Below are 21,421 nucleotides of genomic sequence, written 5' to 3'. Positions count from 1 at the left end.
TAGACTAGGCACTTTCCTTTCTTTGCCTGGCGTTTGGGCTGTTGTATTAAAACTACTGGGGCAAAAGGTTTTGATCTAGCACACAGCACTGTAGTTCCAAAATGTTTTACTTTGCCCTGCAACACACACTCTTGTACATGGTCTTTTTTGTGGTCAATATATTTACTGTTTTTTTTATCAAATTCATGAAATCAAAAGATAAACTGGTAAGAATGACATCGACATGTTAATCCTACTGTCTTAAAATTGTAAAAGTAACAGAGTAAACATTATTATACCACTATATGTATATGTCTCTTCACTTTTTCTATCACACTGCATCCCCTCTCCGTTCTTTAGATGAGAAACCAGATGAGAAGTGGATTGTGTTTGACGGGCCTGTTGACACGCTGTGGATAGAGAGTATGAACTCTGTTATGGATGACAACAAGGTGCTCACGCTCATCAATGGAGAGAGAATCTCTATGCCTGAACAGGTGAAGACAGCAGCAGAAACTAGACGTGTGGGCATTTTTTGACTTTTCCTAGCAGGAAAAGCATACAGTATTCTGGTGTAATATATATCACATATACATTAACACACTAATGTATGTCTTTTGTACAATTGTTTTGATGTTTGTTTTGTATGTAAATGTGTCTTTTTCTGGAAAAACACATTATGCACTCTGTGGAAACAAAATCCCCATTTTTGGAGGATACATTTGATCTTGTTTATGGTCCCAGATTAAAAAAAGAAAGAAACTAATAACAAAACATAATCCAATTAATTATCATGTATTACTGTATCATAGTACACCATGTACAGTAAAAACTATCACAACAGAGGAACTATTGTTTTGGTCATAGGTGTCTTTGCTGTTTGAAGTGGAGAACCTAGCAATGGCCTCTCCAGCTACAGTGTCTCGCTGTGGGATGGTCTACAACGATTACACTGATCTGGGATGGAAGCCTTTTGTTCAGTCCTGGCTGGACAAGCGGCCAAAGGTACAATCCATTCACTCAGAATAATAAATAGTCATTGTCTTTCTTTATGAACACATTTTTTAGAGGAACATAAGGAAACCATGTTTCATTCCCTTATTTTCTGGAACCCGTTCGGTTCCATCTCCATCTATTTATCGCTCCATTTCTCCACAGGCTGAAGTGAATCATTTAAAGCATTTGTTTGAGAAATACATCGCGAGCACACTGAACTTTAAAAAGAGCAACTGTAAAGAGCAGATTCCCATCACTGAACTAAATGGAGTGACCTCTCTCTGCCGCCTCTACGACGCCCTGGCCACACCCAGCAATGGGGTAAGACAAATAGAGTACCATCTGCAACCTCCACTGAACATTGTAATCCCTCTCAATGACAACCATTTTTAAGCACTGCTTAAATATTGACGTGTTATAACTGACTTCAGACTTGTGACTGAAATTAAGCAAAACATTATCAGAGCATTAGAAAGTAAATCCATAAAACTGTAAGCCAGACATTATCTAATTTTCTCCCTTTTTCCAGGTGAATACTTCAGACACAGTCAACTTGGGTACGATGGTGGAACTCTGGTTCATCTTCAGTCTCATCTGGTCCATCTGTGCCTCTGTTGACGAGGACGGACGCAAGAGGATAGACAACTTCATACGGGAGATGGAAGGCACCTTCCCCATCAAGGTCCTCTTTAGAGCATATTTGTTTACACTTTTATGATGTACAAAGTCAGTCAAACAGTTAAGAATGAAGCTTCAAGCTATTCTATGAGGCTCTAATTTGTCACATTTTCTTTTGATTACCATCAGCCGAGCACTTGTTTTGTTTCGTCTCAGAAGCATTTTTCTTTTGGTCCCTGTCAAATATTGGTCCATTCTATAAACCTCCAGACAATTTGTCTGAATGAACAGGATTGCTTTTGTGAGAGCCGATTTGTTAACTGTTTCGATGTTGAATAGATTCTGACGTCTAAACATTATTTTACTTTGAGACCTTCTGCAATAACCTGCTTTTCTACAATCATTACACTAATCATTAACAGTTTATCAATATGATGTGTAGATGGTTTTAAAATTGCACGCCTTGGTTCGGCATTTTACTAATAAGAGATAATACTGTGTCCACTCCCACTTTCCATCAGCAAACTGAATAAATGTATCTGAGCAGGCACCAACATCATCTGATCTTTTAATGTCTTACAGGACACGGTTTATGAGTACTATGTGGACACCAAGAACAAAACCTGGGCTTCTTTTGAAGATAAAGTGCCAAAGGGATGGCGTTACAATGCCAAGTAAGTAATGTGTTCTTGTGTATCTGACATCAGCTGTTGGATATTTTTACCCTTTAGACTCTCTGCCAATACAGTTATTTTTTACTTTTGAATAAACACTATATGGTATAACCTCCCACTAACATCTACAATGCATCTATATCCCTCCCTCCTTCCTGCAGTGCTCCATTCTATAAGATTATTGTTCCTACAGTGGATACAGTTCGCTACAACTTCCTGGTTATGGCTCTGGTGTGGAGTCAGTACCCAGTGCTGCTCACTGGGCCTGTGGGAACTGGTAAAACCTTGGTGGCCCAGAGCGTCCTGCAAGGCTTAGATAACAAGTGGGCTGCCCTCACTGTCAACATGTCTTCACAGGTTAGTTAAGGCCTCATTACAGAGAAAGATGACAACCACGATTTATGACCTGAATGTCCTCAATGTCCACTGGGCTGCAACACACATGCTGTAATCTATAGATGCCACAAATACATATGCACATGCTAGCACACGCATCATATGTGTCAACTAGATATGACTGTGGACAAGTAGTAGACTGCTCCCCATATTTCTCGTTTTTAATTTATTTTTATTTGTCCAATGTCATTCCGAAAGTGCATTGATTGAAGCTGCACATATTTGAAGGTCACTAAATGCTGTTTCACATATGGCATTCAGTGGACAGTTTATTACGGCATTGATTAGAACAACTGTGCAACTAAATAATCACCAACAAAGTTTATTTTAATCTCCATAATGGAGTAGAGTCCATAATGCCATGAGTTCTCAAAGCAGTTTTTTCTGATTCTGAATGTTATAGCCAAATGACATAGTTCAACCCACAACGCATTGAATCACTAGCAGACAAACATCATTTTTGGTTCAGATTTTCCTCAGATGGTGCCATTTCAAGCTATCAAGCACTGTCTAATTTGGTTGATCAGCTGAAATCACATCCATAATTGTACGCACAGTCCGACACAAACAAAGTTTAAAACGTTAACAAAAGGATGGAGTTTATTTGCCCAATTGGACATTTTTTCATAGCTAGCACAGTTTAGACGGAATCTTTGTTCGGATTTTGGAAGATTTCCGAGCTGTTTCTGAGTTTATAATGGGTGTGTATGGCACGGAATGTTCAGATCTAGAGTGACAGAGTGAGAGGGAGGAACCGAAAGTCCTACAAAAATAAAACGTATTTTGCCACAAGTTTCTCAATTGTCACTCTTTTTACACCATTTATGGATCAAAACGTAGGGATTCTTGTGCTGGTCCTCACATGTGTCGATGGAATCCACAATGTTTCCCACATGTGTCAGGTGAAACCGTAACGATGGAGCAAGTCCACCTCTCTGCCCCACCCGCCTCCATTATATCTTTCCCTCCAAAACGTCTTCTCACAGACAGTCGGACCTGATTTCTAAATCGCGACCACAGACACATTTCATACACGACAGTCCCACCGTGTTCATCAAGTCATCCTTCCTCTCAAAAAAGTATTGGCTAAAAAAATAGAGCTACGGTTAACTGACTTTTTGAGATAGTTTGATAGGTAATCCCTCCATGTTAAGTCTGGCCTTTGAAGTTATCGCTATGGCAACCTTAGATGTTGGCAGCAAACAGGTGTTCTAATTAGTGCAGTTTGACAGACACACACACACAAACATCGCTGAGGAGGAGAGATATGGAAATGTGGGTGTGTCTTTGTGTACACTAATACACACACAGGAATAAATGCAGTTAAGGAGGCAAGGAAGGAACCTCCTTTCCCCTCATCCCCCCCTCACCTCACCTCCCACCCCTCACCTCCACCCCCTCATCTTCCTTCCCCCCCCCCCCCACCTCCCCTCTCCCCCTCACCTTGTTTTGTATTCATGATTTAAGGTACCCAATGAAACATACCATTTGATCTTTTCTGTATTTTTGTCTCTCTGTGTCTGTCCAGACCACCACTAATAACATCCAGGCCATTGTGGAAAGCCGCATAGAGAAGAGAACCAAGGGGGTGTTTTTGCCAGCAGGTGGTAAACGCCTGCTGTGGTTCCTTGACGACCTCAACATGCCGGCCCATGACCTCTTTGGATCCCAGCCACCGCTGGAACTACTGCGTCTCTGGATCGACTATGGCTTCTGGTATGACCGCCAGAACCAAACCCTAAAGTTTGTGAAGGTGAGAAAGAGCATTTTGAACGGAGTGGGAGTGAGGTCTGTTTTCAGATGATTGTGAGATTAATATCTTTGTGCCTCCTCCATAAATCACCTCTTTCCATTTTCTCTCAGAAAATGGGTCTAGAGCTTTACATGACCAATGTTCATTTCACAGGAGTGTGTTAATGAGGCCATAACACTCTGCTTTGTCTGCATTCTTAGGACATGTTCTTGTTGGCGTCCATGGGGCCCCCTAGTGGAGGGAGGACTCATATATCTGGCCGCCTACAGAGTCGATTCAATCTCATCAATATGACCTTTCCTCATGTAAGTTCCGCTGCCTATTTAGCTGAACTCTCTCTTCCTTTCTCGTCTCCTTTACCACTGAGGATTACACATTGGAGAAACTCATTTGATTGTAAAATATAAGTGCCTTGACACTTGAATGTGTGAATTGGACAACATGAAATGGAATTATCACACCTTATACGATTCCTATTCTGTTGTTCTTCCCTTAGCCAGCACCACTTTGAAATCTATAAATCTTATTGGCACGGCTCTATCATTGACAAGATGTACCAAACTTAAACAGACCTGTCATCTCTGCATGCAGGAGTCCCAGATCCGTCGGATCTACAGTACTATGATCAACCAAAAGCTTGAGGGCTTTAAGGAGGAGGTGAAGCCCATCGGAGAGGTTTTGACTCAGGCCACCTTAGAACTGTATCATGCCGTCACAGATTGTTTTCTTCCCACTCCAGTCAAGACCCACTACCTCTTCAACCTCAGGGATATCTCCAAGGTACGCATTAATTCATAGAGATGGTCAATGTGACACTTAACTCTGAATTCTAAATTCTAAGCCTGCTGTGTATGAATAGTCATTAATGATTAGTTAGAGTCCTGATGGGGCAGGTGGCCCCTTGCATGGTGACCCCTGCCATCAGTGTACAAGAACAGTCCATTTATCACTGGCTATGGTAATATATTTTCCTGAAAGTTCCTGAGAGCTTATATAACTCACGTGTTTAGTTATGTGACATTAGGTCACAATAACTCTCTGTGATTTGTTTTCAATGTTCCACCCATTCTAGGTGTTTCAAGGTCTGCTAAGAGCTCACCCAGATTTCCATGATACCAAAAACAACATTGCTCGGCTGTGGATCCATGAGTGCTTCAGGTAACATTTCACAAAACCTCTGACCTTCTCACAGTCATATAGCATATTTACTATAGTTCAAGCTTCATTATAACAGTCATTAGTATGTATGTCCTTCAGCTGAGGCAGAGGACATATCCATCTGAGAATGGCTTTCTACTTTATTTCACATTGGCTATGTATTGGATGATATTTGTTCCTTGTGTTTTGTTGTTGATTTCAGGGTCGTTTCAGACAGGCTGGTAGATCACAGTGACATGAAGGCCTTTGTGGCTTTGCTGGAGGAGAAACTAGGCTCACTTTTTGACCTCACCTACCACAACATCTGCCCCAACAAACAACCCCCAATATTTGGTACATTTGTATCTACACACACAAACATACATCCACTCATCAATGTCACACAAATGACTGTAATTAAACTCTTACAACTAAGTTAATGGATTGGTAGTTTAAGCATTATGAAACTGTTAGCCTAATGATTACACCAGAAGATATGAATATGAATGTATTAACGTGTGTGTGTGTGTGTGTGTGTGTGTGTGTGTCTGCGTGTGTGCGCGTGTGTGTGTGTGTGTGTGTGTGTGTGTGTGTGTGTGTGTTTCAGGTGATTTCCTGGGTGAGTCTAATGTGTATGAGGACCTGCTGGACATGAAGTGTCTCAAGACGTTCATGGAGACCCAGCTGGAGGACTACAACCTGACACCCGGCGTAGTGCCCATGAGCCTGGTGTTCTTCCGAGACGCCATCAATCACAGTACACATGAGAACGCAACAAACACACATCCACACACACCCTCATACACATATTCAAATGGACACAAAGTGCAGAGGTACTGTAATAATAAAAAAAATGGTATGACAGCAGATTTTTATCAAATCAAAATTATAATGTTCTGGCAACGTAACCTGATATATGAGGACAAAGTATTTTAATAATTGGTAGAAAACCTTTGTCAGTAGAACACAAACACACACACACACACACACACACACACACGCCACACACAAGCCAGGTATAAGAATACTGTATATGAAATTCAAATGTATTGGTCATATTTTTGTTTTCCCTCCATAGTAACCCGTGTAGTACGTGTGATCAGTCAGCTCAGGGGCAACATGCTGCTGGTTGGTGTTGGGGCCTCTGGCAGACAGAGCCTGTCTAAGATGGCTGCCTTCATCTGTGAATACGAGGTATTCCAGGTGGAAGTCACCAAGCAGTACCGGAAACAGGAATTCAGAGAAGGTGGGATCAAACACACCACCATATTCCCAGATGTTTGAGAAAAGGAAAGCATGACTGTATCGCCCATTGCTTGAAATAAAGAATAAATAAAAAAGATGGATATAAACAACATTAGAATAACAATATACTCAAATATATTTAAAACAGTCTTGTCCTCTCATCCCATCTTCAGTCAGCTACAATATATATCAGTTTTTTTCTGTCCTTTCTTTCAGACATTAAGAAGCTGTGCTGGTTGACTGGTGTGGCCAATAAGCCCACAGTCTTCTTGTTTAATGACACCCAGATCGTAGTTGACTCCTTCCTAGAGGACATCAACAATATCCTGAGCTCTGGCGAGGTGCCTAACCTCTATAAGCAGGACGAGTTTGTTGAGGTCTGTGTTGTCAAATCTTTTTGTCTTTCCATCTGTCTTACTCTGTCTACTTTTCATTTATGTTTGTATCCAGATTACATTTATGGTTGAAATATCTCAATTCACACAGAAGAAAATGATCTCAGCTCAGTTTTTTCTTTTTTACATTTGACAAATTATCCTTGCTATAAAATGTGACAGCTCTCTTAAGATAAAAATCTTAGATAAACTCTGACTGTAGTAGCCGAGTAACAGTCTGCTCTTAAGTAACATACGGCCTCCAATATGTATTAATCTTGCATACTGTGGCATCTATAGGATCATTCCCTTTTTTAACCTTTTTAAACCCACTTCCGATTGTGGTAACATCTAATTGTTGTCATTCTACCTCTAGGTGTGCAATGCTCTGTCAGAGTCTGCCAGGAACAACAACGTAACGGAGACTCCTGACTCCCTGTTCAGCTACCTGATAGAGCGAGTCAGGAACAACCTGCACATCGTGCTCTGTATGAGCCCAGTGGGAAAGTCCTTCCGGTAGATTCTGATTTGGTTTCTTGTAGCACACTCTGCCCTATAATACACCTGATTTCACAATATGTTCCTCCCTCCTTATTTTCCCCCTCTCTCTGCCGTCGACACATATGTTTATGGAAATTAACACAGTACACACACACACACACACGGGCGAGTATGCACACATGTTCTGTTATTCATTCTCTCTATCCCCTGTCACACACATTCACATGCATGTTTCTTCTCACAAATGTCCTCTTCCCCCTCAAACAATGATAGTTTGGTTGCAATTAGTAGCAGAGGGTACTGTTCACACGTAAGGCTGCCAATTGGACTGGCAGGCACCATTCGCTAATACCAGTCTCTCAGTGACAACTTGTCCTGGCCCTCTGACCAACTAGCTGCTATTCCTGTCCATATCACACATTTGGACCATAACTCCGGTTTTATCACTCACCCTCTTCGCCTTCTTTGCCTCTTTCGTCAACAGGGCTCGAGCTATCAAAAGCTATCGGGGGAAACAAAAGCACTACCCTCTCCTGTCTTGGTTGTGCAGGTGTTGATGCACTTGTGACGTAAAACTTATAAAGCCTTCGTTTTCTGGAGAGATTATCCAATGGAAGACAGAACTGAAAGGGAGACTTTATAGGCAAACCAATCTAATTGCTGATAGTGTCATTATTCTATGGCCATTATTTTGTGCAATCAACATTTACTTCATAATGATAAGTTACAGCAACATTGGCACTTTAAGATACCCATCTGAAAATATAACATTAGTTTGGATGACTTTGAAGCATATCCAGGGTTTATAATGGCTTCATTATTGCCTTAATTTGTTTTTAATTTACCAACTGCCAAATGTACCTGCACTAGTATACAGACTCTGTCTCTCCACAAGGTTGTAATGGAGATCATTATATCAACAAATTATATCGGAATACAATTTTTTAATTGCTGTTTGCCAACAGGAACCGCATCCTCCACTACCCAGCGCTTGTCAACTGCACCACCATTGACTGGTTCTGTGAGTGGCCCAAAGATGCTCTGCTGGAGGTAGCTGAGAGGTACCTGGATGGACTGGAGCTGGGCTCCTTGGAGGGGGTGAGGCACACACACACATAAATACACATTCTTCTGTGTGAGCACTTGATTTCACACTGTTAAACTGATGCCGATTTGACATTGTGATGTGTTCTTACACGTGTATCTGCTCTCCCAACATTAATAAGTTCAGCTTCATGTATATTCTATATTGTATATTATCTGAAATCCCTGGTATGGATGCTCCTACCTGGCCAATAAAACTAGTTCTGATGTCGTAGATCCAGACAAAGGTAGCCAGTGTCTTTATGACCACACACCAGTCGGTTGCACAGGTCTCCCAAAGGATGAATTTGGAGCTGAGGAGAAATAATTATGTGACTCCCACCAACTACCTGGAGCTGGTGTCTGGATACAGAAAGTAGGCACCTTTAAACGTTCTCCACTTATTCTTGCTTCTCTTTTCTCCTCCCTTCACACCACCTTCAAATGCTTCATGTGTTTCTTGAGGGTCATATAGATTGTTAACATTGAACTGGTCCCATTCTAAGCTCTAAATGTTAGTGCTTACACCCAGAGTATGCATACATTAGGTGTGGGTCTCTCGGGTAAAGCATCAGAATAGAGCGAAACCAGAACAAACAGACTCATAAAACTATGTCAATCATCTGGTTATGTTTGTGTGTGTGTGTGTGTGTGTGTGTGTGTGTGTTTGTGTGTTTGTGTGTGTCTCCCCATTCATGTAGGTTGTTGGCAGAGAAACGCAGTGAACTGAGGGAGCAGGTGAGAAATCTGCGGAACGGCCTGTTCAAGCTCAATGACACACAGGAGAAGGTGGAGGCCATGTCTTTAGAGCTTGAGGAGGCTAAGAAGCAGGTGGCAGAGTTCCAAATACAGTGTGACCAGTACCTAGCCATCATTGTAAAGCAATGGGAGGAGGCTAACATGCAGAAGACTGTAAGCACCACAACATTTTGTGCATGCACACACAGTTATTAAATAGATTTCAGTAATAATATTGATTAAGGCATTTATGTGATTCACACCCACACAAGTTTCCATTAGTGGTTTATGTTTGGGAAGCTCTGTTGGCAAATAGTAAAAATGTGTATAATACTCAGTGACACATTGGTGTATGTTTGTGTTGAGGTGGTGAGTGCTAACAGTGTGAACATCAGGGCAGAAGAGTTACATTGTAAAGCCATGGCTGAAAATGCACAGAGAGATCTGACCGAGGCCCTGCCTGCACTGAATGAGGCCATCAAGGTAGTGCTCTTTCCTGTTATCTTTTGTAATCCTTCCAGTCACTTTGTTCATAAATGTGTCTGGTTGAATTATTCCCTTGATATTTGAGAGTGGGCTTTCTGGCTATCTAAATTACAATTAAACATGTCTCAGCGAGTAGTGTACCCTGCCTTCTAACACCCGCAGATTCACTTTTCCTTCCTTCTTTTCCACCTAGGCTCTGGAGTCTTTGAATACGAGGGACATGACGGAGATCAAGTCGTATGGCTGTCCCCCAACGCTGGTGGAGACAGTGATGCAGGCTGTCATGACCCTCCTGGGCAAAGAGCCAACATGGGCAGAGGCCAAGATACAGTTGGGTGAGAGAGAAGTTTCCTGGATTTTGCAATTATACCAACTGATTTAAATTAAGTTGGCTGTTGAGCTGTCGGTTTATAAGGTGCCTCCAGTTCAGTGAGGCAAACTGAAATCGAAACCCAAATAGAAGAACATAAAAGTTAAGAGCTAAGGGCAGATTAAACACACTCAAACTTGAATAACATGTCCCAGATACAATTTATCAAACAGACTATCACATAGCAATTATATTCCAAAGGATTATGTAACAGCGTTCTGCATAAAGTTTCACGCCTCCGACAGGCAACAGCCGTGGACAGAGAGACATTATTTTTTCATGTTGTCCATCCAGCCGTTACTTTCTCTTTGATGTAATATCTCAGGAATGACTGTAATGAATTTCTTCAAATTCTTCAAAAGTCCACTTGAACTCAGGGTTTAACTGATTAGAACTGTTATGTTGTTTTGTTTGACCTCACAAAAACAAGTTTATATATGAAGTGATGACATTTTGGACAGACATGAATGTTAACTGCAACGTGACTGATTGATGGAGGCAAACACATGAGGAGATAATTCTAGTTTTTATTAGATTCTACTTCCAAAAGATTATTTGTGGTGTACATTGCAGTTTTTGCTGGAACACAAGTGATGATAATCAACCTTTAGAAACTTGCACTGCCTTTCCCTCTTCTTGGTCAAAAAGCTGTGAAGTTGTCATGACAAAAGATAACAACAAAATAGATGAAGGGAAATTAATTAAACTAACAGACACTTATAAGAATTTGAGAAAAATAAAGAAATACAACTGTAATGGTTTTCTGACCTATGTGACTTTGTTTCTGGCAGGTGATTCCAATTTCATCAAAACTTTAGTTAACTTCAACAGGGACAATATAACGGACGGGGTGTTAAAGAAGATGGGCCGGTACTGCAGACAGGAAGATTTCCAGCCTGAGATCATCGGCAAAGTATCACTAGCTGCCAAGTCCCTCTGCATGTGGGCCAGAGCGATGGAGGTAATATAGTGTTCACACACACACTCTGACTCACACTTACAGATATGAATAGTCACCATAAAGCCACAAGTGCATGTACTAGTTTGTAATTAATAATCATTATTGTTGAAGTAGTTAGTTACTGAATGCATGCAAACAATGGCACAAAGTGTGACATATCGTACAAACGTGAATTCAACACGTTTGATTAAGTGCATGTCTACGTAGCAGCAGCCAAAAACATTTGCTATATAGCAAAGGTGCTATCACAAACAAATTCAAGCTTTTTGTGAAATGAATACATGAACAGGAAAATAGGTGGCAAAACTAAATCCATGGATGTGTGCATTGTTCCTCCAGGTTTATGGGCATACCTTCAGGGTGGTGGAGCCCAAGCGGGCTCAACTGAATGCTGCCATGGCCCAGTTAGCAGAGAAACAGGCTGCACTGGCTGCAGCCCAGGACAAACTGCAAGAGGTATGGAGCCCAGTGCATCTAGCAACTAGCCTGATTCAAGCATTTAAACAATTAGACATTTAGCTAACTATAAATATGAGTGCAACAGTAGCATTATAGTGAATTCATTTAATTGCGGTGTCTGTCTGTGGGCAGATGTGGGAGAAGAAAGCCGAGCTGGAAAAGCAGCTCGGTGAGAAGAGGATCATGAAGACAAGTTTGAGAGAGAAATCCGATGAGATGGAGATGAAACTGGACCGAGCTGACAAACTGGTGACTGGACTGGCTGGAGAGAGGGTTCGCTGGGAGGAGAGAGTTGCTGTAGGCCACACACAAGCACACACACACACACACACACACACACACAAATAATAACACTTGTCCTACTCAGGTCTGGTTGTTTGGGGCGAGTTAGAAACAAACAGATCACACAGTACAATACATAACTCACGCACTCACATATACACTCTGACCTATGTGTGTGCTATAGGGTCTTGAGAAAAACATGGGATACCTGGTGGGAGACTGTTTGCTAGCAGCGTCTTTCCTGTCCTACATGGGACCCTTCCTTTCCAACTATAGAGACGAGCTGCTTGCCATCTGGATGAAGGAGGTGAGACACACAGACACGCATTCATCAAAACATATATCCTCATGTGGAGTTCAGGGAAAAGCTTCCCATATACTTAAACTCCATCGACAGTTACTACTGGACTCTGTTTACCCTTTCCTCAGGTACGGGACTTAGCGATCCCATTCACACCAGGATTCAGTTTTGCCGTCTTTCTGTCCAAGCCGACAGTCGTGAGGGACTGGAACATTCAGGGCTTGCCCTCTGATGCATTCTCGACTGAGAATGGAGTTATCGTCACCCGCGGAAACCGGTCAGTGCATGGAGACACAATCCGTTATTAAAGGTTTTAATAACTAAGATTAGCTGTTGTCCAGTTAGCATGCACACTTTTTTGTTTCATACTGCAAAATACAAGTTGGCTTGTTTTATTTCTTTCCCTTCTTTCAAGATGGCCACTGATGGTGGACCCTCAGGGCCAATCTATGAAATGGATCAAGAATATGGAGATAAAGAGAGTAAGTCTATGTTTTTGTGTCTTAACTGTTACATTTCTTGAACACTCATGGATAATTGAGTGTATACAAATGTGCATAGGAAGGTGTCCAGAGATGCACTCAAATTTCGAGAATTATTTAATGTATTTTCAGCTACCAATGCTAATGTTGCAGATCACTACGTTTCAGACACTCAAACTTTGTGTTGTTTTTAACAAACCTTGAAGCTGTATCGCACACATACTGCAGCTGGGTAGAAAGTTCAACTGAATGCCACACACCACACACACGATAAGAGGAGTCACGCGTAAAGGCTGTTTTTCCGTCATGTCAATAATACTCTATTTCTCATGATTATTTAACACACTTTTTACTTGTTCCATTATTCATCCTGTACTCTCAAACTGCTTATTCCACATTAAAACAACTTCAGGCAATTGTACTATATAATATAGTTATAACCATCTCCATTTTTGTTGATAAAAGTCTCCTAATAAAGCGGGCTCAGACAGTCACATCTCTTCCAAAATTAAATAAATATTTCAACAGACCAGATTTCAGGACTGGTGGATTCTTGATAGCCCATAAGTATATGCTGAACCTGGGAATACTCTACTGTACCTCCCAGCACAACATAACTGGACTCAACTTGAAATGACAGTGAAAGTCCCATACCATTGGATGATTTCAGTTTTAGAGGTGTGCGCAGTATCTGATGCTGTTTGTGTGAGAAAACTGGGATTTGTCGTTTGTTTTATTCCTCTTCCGTCTCTCTTTCTCTCCTCCGTGTGTCCACATGTGCAGGGTTTGAAAGTAATAGACTTTCAAATGACAGACTACCTGCGGGTGCTGGAGAACGCCATTCAGTTCGGGAATCCTGTTTTGCTGCAGAATGTCCTGGAGGATTTGGACCCCTCTCTCGACCCAATTCTTAACAAGTCCATGACACGGATAGGTCAGACTCAAATACACACATACACACATCCAACTATGCACGTTTTCTTTAGGAGGTTTTCAGCTAAATATGAGGCTGTGACTGAATCCATTTTTTGTATGGGTATAAATTTCTTTTCTTTTTTTTCTCAGGCGGCAGGATGCTGTTGAAGCTGGGTGATAAGGAGGTCGAGTACAATCCTGAGTTTCGTTTCTACATCACCACCAAGCTGTCTAACCCCAACTATACACCAGAGATTTCTACAAAGACCACCATAGTCAACTTTGCCGTCATGGAGCAGGTCTGAGTGTGTGTGTGTGTGTGTGTGTGTGTGTTTGGGCTCCAGGTCACTATTGTATACTTCTCTATATGTATGCGTATATCCTCAGTTGTATACATTTTTAGCGTGTGATTTGTTTCCTTAAATGATCTGTTTGTGTGCGTTTGTGTGCGTGCGTGTGTGCAGGGTCTGGAAGCCCAACTACTGGGAATTGTGGTGCGTAAGGAGTGTCCAGAGCTCGAAGAACAGAAGGACTCTTTGGTGATCAGCATTGCTTCTGGCAAGAGACGCCTGGAGGAGCTGGAGGATGAGATCCTCAGGTTGTTAACTGTAATAATAGCAGTATACAATGATAACAGCAATAGTAGTTACCATTGTTTGTTGTCCTGGTAATGTTGAGCACATTACATCCAGCAGCAATGAAAGCAACAAGACTTACGTTCCAAGTCAAACATAAATTGTTGACGTATGTGAACCCTAATGTGTTTGTGTTTTCAAAACATTTGTCTTGGTCTATCTTGCTTAGTAGGCACTGTTTTGTTGTATTTCTTTTTTTTAAATGTTGTTTGTGTGTCTGCTCTACCAGGCTACTGAATGAGGCGACTGGGTCACTGCTGGATGAGCAGCTGGTGAAAACCCTGCAGACATCTAGACTGACGGCAAGTGAGGTTTCAGAGCAGCTTGAGAGCAGTGAGCAGACCGAGATCAAGATCGACTCTGCTAGAGAGGTGAGGTGCAGGCGGCAAACTCCGGGTCTGAAAAGTGCCTTCAACTTGCATTCTTTAAATGCAAGTTGGGGGGCGACTCTTCTGTTTGCAAAAATAAGTCTATAAGAAAATGACTCTACTTCTCTCTTGATTCATTCCCTCAGTAAAGATTGTGAACATGAGTTTATGGTCTCAATCTCTAGTTTCAAGTCGTCTTCAATACAGCATGATGGCTAAAATGCTGAACTCGAGACTTCAAAAGGGCAGTCCACAAACCACTGGGGGATGTCACATTGACTACGTCTACTTCTTACATCCAGTTTATGGTCAGGTATAGGGATGAGGGGATTGGGGCAGCGGGGGAATTAGGTTTTATGATTGACTATCTTTAGGTTTTTGGACTGCCCTTTTGAAGTCCCATTGTTTTTTTCTGGAAAGTTCTGGTGGCCATTTGTTGTAATTTTAGTCTGCCTATTAAAATAATATTATTGAAAGGGCTCATTTGCATGTCAGTATCACTTAAAGTGCTCTCTCTTAACAGGCCTATCGCCCATGTGCCAAACAAGCCTCCATCCTCTTCTCCATTCTAAACGACATGGGCCGCATTGACCCAATGTACCAGTTCTCACTGGATGCTTACATTGACCTGTTCGACCTTAGCATAAAAAAGAGCAAGCGCAGCTACAAGCTGGAGGAAAGGATTGCCAACCTTAATGAGTACCACACTTATGCAGTATACAGGTGAGTCAGCTCTTTTCATAAATGCACATGCAGCTACCGATGAGTCAAGTGAATCAGAACATGTTTTTGTGGACAGAGAAAGACCATGATAATAAGCTGTATTTGTGTCGTATCTTTTAAGCGGCAGTGATGTTGAAGAATGATGATGAAGGAATCTCCGCGGATACTGTTCTTTCTGGTATAATAAAGTTTATTACAGACAGGAATCACAGGTCAGGACGGGCGACTAGTATGCCCGGAGACTTCTCGGTCAATCAGAAGGTCTCCTGGACAATGCAAGGCAGAACAGTTAAATAGGGCAGTTGTTTTGGCCACAACGTCACACGGGGGCCCCTAACCAAAGACATACGTTTCAGACATAGGCACACAGACCCTTCCTCCAACAGGTCAAAGGGCATTCTTTCGAGGGGGACACTGACGATTAACACATGTGGAACGATATTTTGGAAGCCGAGCCTCTAACGAGCGCTGAATACACAACATATGCTGACAACAAAGCTTTACAATCTCCCAATGGGCAAGCCAGCAACGTAAGTGTCTTGCCCAGGGACACCTTGACATGAGTGGACCTGCTTCACCTCCTGGGCCACAGCTGTGAACTGAGACATAGCCATAATGCTACTGTGTCCTTGATAAAGATGTTTATGACATATCTAATCAGCTCACTTATTGGACTTAAAGGTTTCTGATATGATCAATCAGAAACATACACTATGCCTTTTTTTGTTAGCTAACTCCGTATTTTATCCTCTGCAGGTACACGTGTCGTGGTCTATTTGAGTGCCATAAGCTGCTCTTCAGCTTCCAGATCTGTGCTAAAGTCCTGGAGGTGGCTGGACAACTCAACCTGGATGAGTACAGCTTCTTTCTGCGAGGAGGACTTGTAAGAAAACACAGTACACACTCAAACATCTTGTTTCTGCCTTATTTGATTTGGGAAAACCAGGACAAACCTTTTATTCTCAAACGCTCGGAAATACTTAAAGCCCCAAAAATGTTCCTGTGTATTTAAATTTTGAGCCATGTAGAAGTTATTATTCCTCTCAAAAACAACCAACAAGGTGTTTTCCCAAAATTCCCATAGCCATTAGCAGTTTTTCACAACTACCTTTCCTGGTGGCCTGGTGCTGTATGATTGATGTGTTAATGGTTTAGACAATTTATTGAAACACCGAAAGAAGTTTGACTACTGATTTATTGATGGTGTGCTTCTAGGTACTTGATAAGGTGGCTCAGATGAACAACCCCTGTACCAGTTGGCTGGTAGACTCCAGCTGGGACAACATTACAGAGCTGAATAAGCTGCCCAACTTCCATGGCATCATGGCCTCCTTTAAACACCACCGGGACTGGAACCTTTGGTTCACCAGTGCTGAGCCAGAGAATACCGCACTACCAGGTCTGTATGTGTTGTGGGAGGTTTTTCTCCACTATGAACAATAAAGTTGAAGCATACTCGACTGACATTGGTGTGTGAGGAAGGCAGCTTGTTCATGCTGCTGTGCCATCTTTCATTGTTTTGCAAAAGATTGCCGATATAGAATGTATTAGTATCTGCAATTATGAATGTATTTGTCAAGTGTGTGTTCATTATATCCTTTGCTCATGCTCCTTTTCACATTTCATGTTAATCATACATCTTCCCTAATTACTTCCAAACTGCCCTCCTTCACCCCTGAATTCCCTAACTTTACCCTTCCACTCTGTTTTTAATCTTTCCTTCTAGATAATTGGGAGAGTAACTGCAATGAGTTCCAGAAGATGCTGATTGTGCGCTCTCTGCGTCCGGACCGTGTCTCCCTGTGTGTCACCTCCTTCATCGTTAACAGCCTCGGCCATCAGTATGTGGAGCCTCCTGTTCTCGACATGAAGGCCGTGAGTGTCTGCTCTTAATCCCTGTTACTTCCTCCGTCTTGAATATTAGATGTAAAGCTTTGAATTTGAAACATCTCATTTGCATTCATCTGTTTTATTTCAGCTTAAATTCTCATTTCTTTCTTTGTCCCTCTTTGCTACTCTCTCTGTTCTCTCCCCAGGTTGTTGAGGAATCCACCAGCAGGAGTCCTCTGATCTTCATTCTGTCTCCTGGGGTGGACCCCACAGGGGCCCTGCTGCATCTGTCTGAGGCCTCTGGTATGAGCAAGCACTTCCATGCTCTCTCTCTGGGCCAGGGACAGGCCCCCATCGCCAAGAGCATGATAGAGGAGGGTGTCAAAAATGGTACAGCAGCAATTGCTCTGTCTTTCTTCTCGTCTGTGTCAGATTCATTCAGTGGCTAAGAAGTGTAACTTGTTCTGCCACAACTGATTCTTTGAGTGTCAAACGTCCCTTGTGCTTGACAAAGTGTGCAAAGTACTTTTATTATGCGTTTTCTTTCTCTTGTGATCCTGAAATGAGAACAATCTATACAGGTTATATCAGCTTATCTGAAGCCCTCTGTTTCTCTGCACCAGGTCACTGGGTGTTCCTTGCCAACTGCCACCTCTCTCTCTCATGGATGCCCGAGTTGGACAAGCTGGTGGAGCAGCTACAAGTGCAGGAGCCCCACCCAAACTTCCGACTCTGGCTCAGCTCTTCGCCACATCCCGACTTTCCCATTACCATCCTGCAGGCTGGCATCAAGATGACCACTGAACCGCCAAAGGTGCATGTGCTCACACACACGTATTTCCAGACTTTACATATCTTCTATATGTCAACAAATCAACATGGACGTTCTTTCAGTTTCATTTGCATCCACATATTTCACAGTAAGATCTACGTAGTGGTGTTAAAACACTGCCCCCTGTTGTTTTCAGGGCGTGAAAGCCAACATGAAGCGGCTGTACCAGCTGGTGACGGAGTCTCAATTCACCCGCTGCTCAAGACCCGCATTCTACAGGAAGATGCTCTTCTCCCTCTGCTTTTTTCACAGCATCCTGCTGGAAAGGAAGAAGTTTTTACAGCTGGGCTGGAACATTGCCTATGGATTCAACGATTCTGACTTTGAGGTCAGAGCTTTATCTGAAACTGAAGGAAACAGCTGAAGGCAGAAAGGCCACCCTGTCAGAGTGTTTGTTAGACGAATGGATGACAATCTACTTCAAATGCATGCGACTATTTATTGAATCTGATTTGCGGTCCTTTGCTGCATGTTTCTCCCCTTTTCCTATCTGTCATTGTTCTTTCCCATAAAGGCATATAACGCTTTAAAAGAAAATTATATAAAAAAGAATGTATAAGACTGCTTACTTAATTCCTTTACTCCTTGGTCTGTATCTTGCTTATCAGAGTCAGTCTGTTAAAATCCACGTCTTGATGCCCCTCCACCCAGGTCAGTGAGAATCTGCTCAGTCTGTACCTGGATATGTATGAGGAGATTCCCTGGGATGCGCTGAAGTACCTCATTGCTGGGGTCAACTATGGAGGTCATGTAACGGACGACTGGGACAGACGTCTTCTAACCACATACATCAGTGACTACTTCTGTGATGCTGCCGTGAACCAGCCCTTCTTTAAGTAATGCCCTTTGACACACACACATTTTTTATTACACACATACAAATACAATACAATAAAAACAATTAAGAACATTCATTAAAACAATCAAAAAGCAAGAAATAGAATAAAAGTTGCAGTGCCGTTAAAGAAATGAAATGCAGTAGCGAGATGCAGAAATTTATTGATATCCTTGAATCTGGTTTAATTAAAGGCAACAGCAAACAGAAAAGTCTTCAATCTGGATTTAAACAAGCTGAGGGTCTCTGAGGGTCACTGAGGGTCTCTGAGGGTCTCTAATGATCTCAGCAGACCTGCAGCTTTCAGGGACCTTGTTCCAGACATGTGGAGCAGAAAAACTGAACGCTGCTTCTCCATGTTTAATTCTGACGACCTGCGAGGTCAGGATGTACACTAACTTTCTTTGTTTTTGTCATTTTTATTGAACGTTTCAGCTAAAGTTTTTTTACATCACTTACTTCACATGAGATGAAAACAAATCTCTCCGAGAAAATTGGGAATTGTACACCAATGTTTCTAAATCTCATCATATCCATGTATCACTGACTTTATATTCTGTCAACCCCTTTTATCTGTCAGGTTGTCCTCCATAACATCCTATTACATCCCCCGTGATGGCCCCCAGTCCTCCTACATGGAATATATCAGCATGCTGCCGTCCACAGAGCACCCTGAGGTGTTTGGCCAGCACTGTAATGCAGACATTGCGAGCCAGATCGCCGAGACCAGGACGCTGTTTGACACCCTGCTCTCCCTGCAGCCTCAGGTCACCAGTCCTGCTGCTGCGGGGGCCAGGCCCATTGGAGAAGATAAGGTGAGGGAGAAGAGGAGGGAAGAGATGACTAGTTTAGTGGAAATACACAACTTAATAGACGTAAGATGAGACCAACAATTGAATGACTTTTAAAAAGGTCAGAGCACTCAACACACCACAAAACTCAAATTGTTTCCAATAGAACTTCCTCACCCAGGTGCCATATTAATATCAATTATGTTTTAAATTACCTGTACATGGAATGTTTTGCATTCAGACTTAGATATATCTCTGAGCTACTGAAGTCGAGACAGAAATACCCGTTTTGTTTTGAAAGTCATCTTTTAGGCTCCCTGAAACCATCCGCCAATTATGTTTTCGCCATTAAAGAGACTGGATGTTGTATAATAAAGTAGTTTCTCTATGTGCTTTAAACTTTCTTTAAATGTTATGCTAGTGTAATAGTGCTGAAAAATACGGTTATTTTAGTTTTTGGAGCATGACTGATATCGGAGTTTGTGTGTATATTAGAAAGGATTATCAAGAGCCGACACCTGAACTATTATAAGGCCTCCAATTTGACGCAGCACCACGATCTGACTGCTGTGTGCAGTAGATTTGTAAATTACCTGTTTTTGTACAATGTTTGCAATGTGCCTCCAGGTATTAGAGCTGTTGGTAGACATCCGTGGGAAGATCCCACCATTGATTGACTACGAGGGCACCAGGATCATCCTCCAGGACAACCTCTCCCCTATCAATGTTGTCCTGCTGCAAGAGATCCAGAGATACAATTCTCTGCTGGAAACCATCATGTACGAACTCTGTGTGTGTGTGTCAAAGGGATTGGGATGTACTCAGCACTGGCAGAAGACTAATCGGGCATGATTGTGAACCAACAAAAACATGAATCCAATATTATTTAACTGTGTGTGTGTGTTAGTTCCTCCCTGGCGGAGCTGGAGAAGGGGATCAAAGGCTTGGTGGTGATGTCCTCCAGCTTGGAGGAGACTTTCCGCTACATCCATGACGTCCGTGTTCCACCGCTGTGGGAGAAGGTACCAGACCCACACCTCACTTGCAAATGTTCACGCAATACCTCCACACCTGCATTATGAATGGCAGCCAACTGCTGGAAGCATGAAATGTCTGTAGATTTCAGATTTCTGTCTCACTCTCTCTGTGCCACTCTCTCTCTGCCCACCAGGCGTACCCTTCGCTGAAGCCCCTGGCAGCGTGGACCAGGGATCTTTGCCTGCGGGTCAATGAGTTTGCACGCTGGGCAGAGACGGGCCAGCCCCCTAACCTGTTCTGGCTCTCCAGCTTCACCTTACCCAACGGGTTCCTCACCGCTGTGCTGCAGTCCTCTGCTCGACAGTACAACGTGAGTGTTCACACAGCCGCACCACACAGGCAGAAAGACATTAGGGAATACCGCTTGTATTGTCACATGTAACAGGAAAGGGGTTCCCAGTTAACTATTTGATTCTACAATTGAAGACTCCACAAAAAATAAATGGAAGAATCCGAAGATGTTAAACTTTTCACAGTACACATAATACAGACATAAAAAACATATTGGCTTTTGGAAATTATTTAGCACGGTGTATGTATGCAACACTTGTTTTGTGACAAAAACATGAAAATCATTTGTCTTTTCCAACTTTCCAGTTGCAAGTAAACTGACGGGCAA

The 21,421-nt window shown here is 42.3% G+C and overlaps 1 protein-coding gene across 1 annotated transcript in view; it reads left to right on the top strand.

Moving 5' to 3' along the window:
- The window catches only part of dnah2 (dynein, axonemal, heavy chain 2), a 64,358-nt gene that overhangs the window by 41,453 nt on the left and 1,484 nt on the right, over positions 1–21,421 (top strand). Inside the window, exons 43-84 of the mRNA XM_034560743.1 lie at positions 340–476; positions 847–984; positions 1,138–1,296; positions 1,505–1,657; positions 2,176–2,267; positions 2,429–2,624; positions 4,192–4,416; positions 4,617–4,721; positions 5,008–5,196; positions 5,489–5,574; positions 5,777–5,907; positions 6,161–6,310; positions 6,632–6,799; positions 7,015–7,175; positions 7,549–7,688; positions 8,639–8,771; positions 8,993–9,132; positions 9,458–9,668; positions 9,861–9,977; positions 10,174–10,315; positions 11,142–11,311; positions 11,651–11,767; positions 11,903–12,067; positions 12,237–12,359; positions 12,482–12,630; positions 12,769–12,835; positions 13,619–13,769; positions 13,901–14,049; positions 14,215–14,348; positions 14,615–14,756; positions 15,277–15,476; positions 16,233–16,359; positions 16,692–16,875; positions 17,203–17,351; positions 17,513–17,696; positions 17,930–18,120; positions 18,275–18,466; positions 18,790–18,974; positions 19,554–19,788; positions 20,392–20,543; positions 20,672–20,786; positions 20,936–21,112. Coding sequence (XP_034416634.1) covers positions 340–476; positions 847–984; positions 1,138–1,296; positions 1,505–1,657; positions 2,176–2,267; positions 2,429–2,624; positions 4,192–4,416; positions 4,617–4,721; positions 5,008–5,196; positions 5,489–5,574; positions 5,777–5,907; positions 6,161–6,310; positions 6,632–6,799; positions 7,015–7,175; positions 7,549–7,688; positions 8,639–8,771; positions 8,993–9,132; positions 9,458–9,668; positions 9,861–9,977; positions 10,174–10,315; positions 11,142–11,311; positions 11,651–11,767; positions 11,903–12,067; positions 12,237–12,359; positions 12,482–12,630; positions 12,769–12,835; positions 13,619–13,769; positions 13,901–14,049; positions 14,215–14,348; positions 14,615–14,756; positions 15,277–15,476; positions 16,233–16,359; positions 16,692–16,875; positions 17,203–17,351; positions 17,513–17,696; positions 17,930–18,120; positions 18,275–18,466; positions 18,790–18,974; positions 19,554–19,788; positions 20,392–20,543; positions 20,672–20,786; positions 20,936–21,112 — 6,431 coding nt within the window. The remainder of the gene's footprint in view (positions 1–339; positions 477–846; positions 985–1,137; positions 1,297–1,504; positions 1,658–2,175; positions 2,268–2,428; positions 2,625–4,191; positions 4,417–4,616; positions 4,722–5,007; positions 5,197–5,488; positions 5,575–5,776; positions 5,908–6,160; positions 6,311–6,631; positions 6,800–7,014; positions 7,176–7,548; positions 7,689–8,638; positions 8,772–8,992; positions 9,133–9,457; positions 9,669–9,860; positions 9,978–10,173; positions 10,316–11,141; positions 11,312–11,650; positions 11,768–11,902; positions 12,068–12,236; positions 12,360–12,481; positions 12,631–12,768; positions 12,836–13,618; positions 13,770–13,900; positions 14,050–14,214; positions 14,349–14,614; positions 14,757–15,276; positions 15,477–16,232; positions 16,360–16,691; positions 16,876–17,202; positions 17,352–17,512; positions 17,697–17,929; positions 18,121–18,274; positions 18,467–18,789; positions 18,975–19,553; positions 19,789–20,391; positions 20,544–20,671; positions 20,787–20,935; positions 21,113–21,421) is intronic.

The sequence above is a fragment of the Cyclopterus lumpus genome, chromosome 20 (genome assembly GCF_009769545.1).
Source record: "Cyclopterus lumpus isolate fCycLum1 chromosome 20, fCycLum1.pri, whole genome shotgun sequence".
NCBI lineage: Eukaryota > Metazoa > Chordata > Actinopteri > Perciformes > Cyclopteridae > Cyclopterus > Cyclopterus lumpus.
Note: the sequence above shows the minus strand (reverse complement) of the source record. Positions and strands in the feature narration are given on the sequence as shown.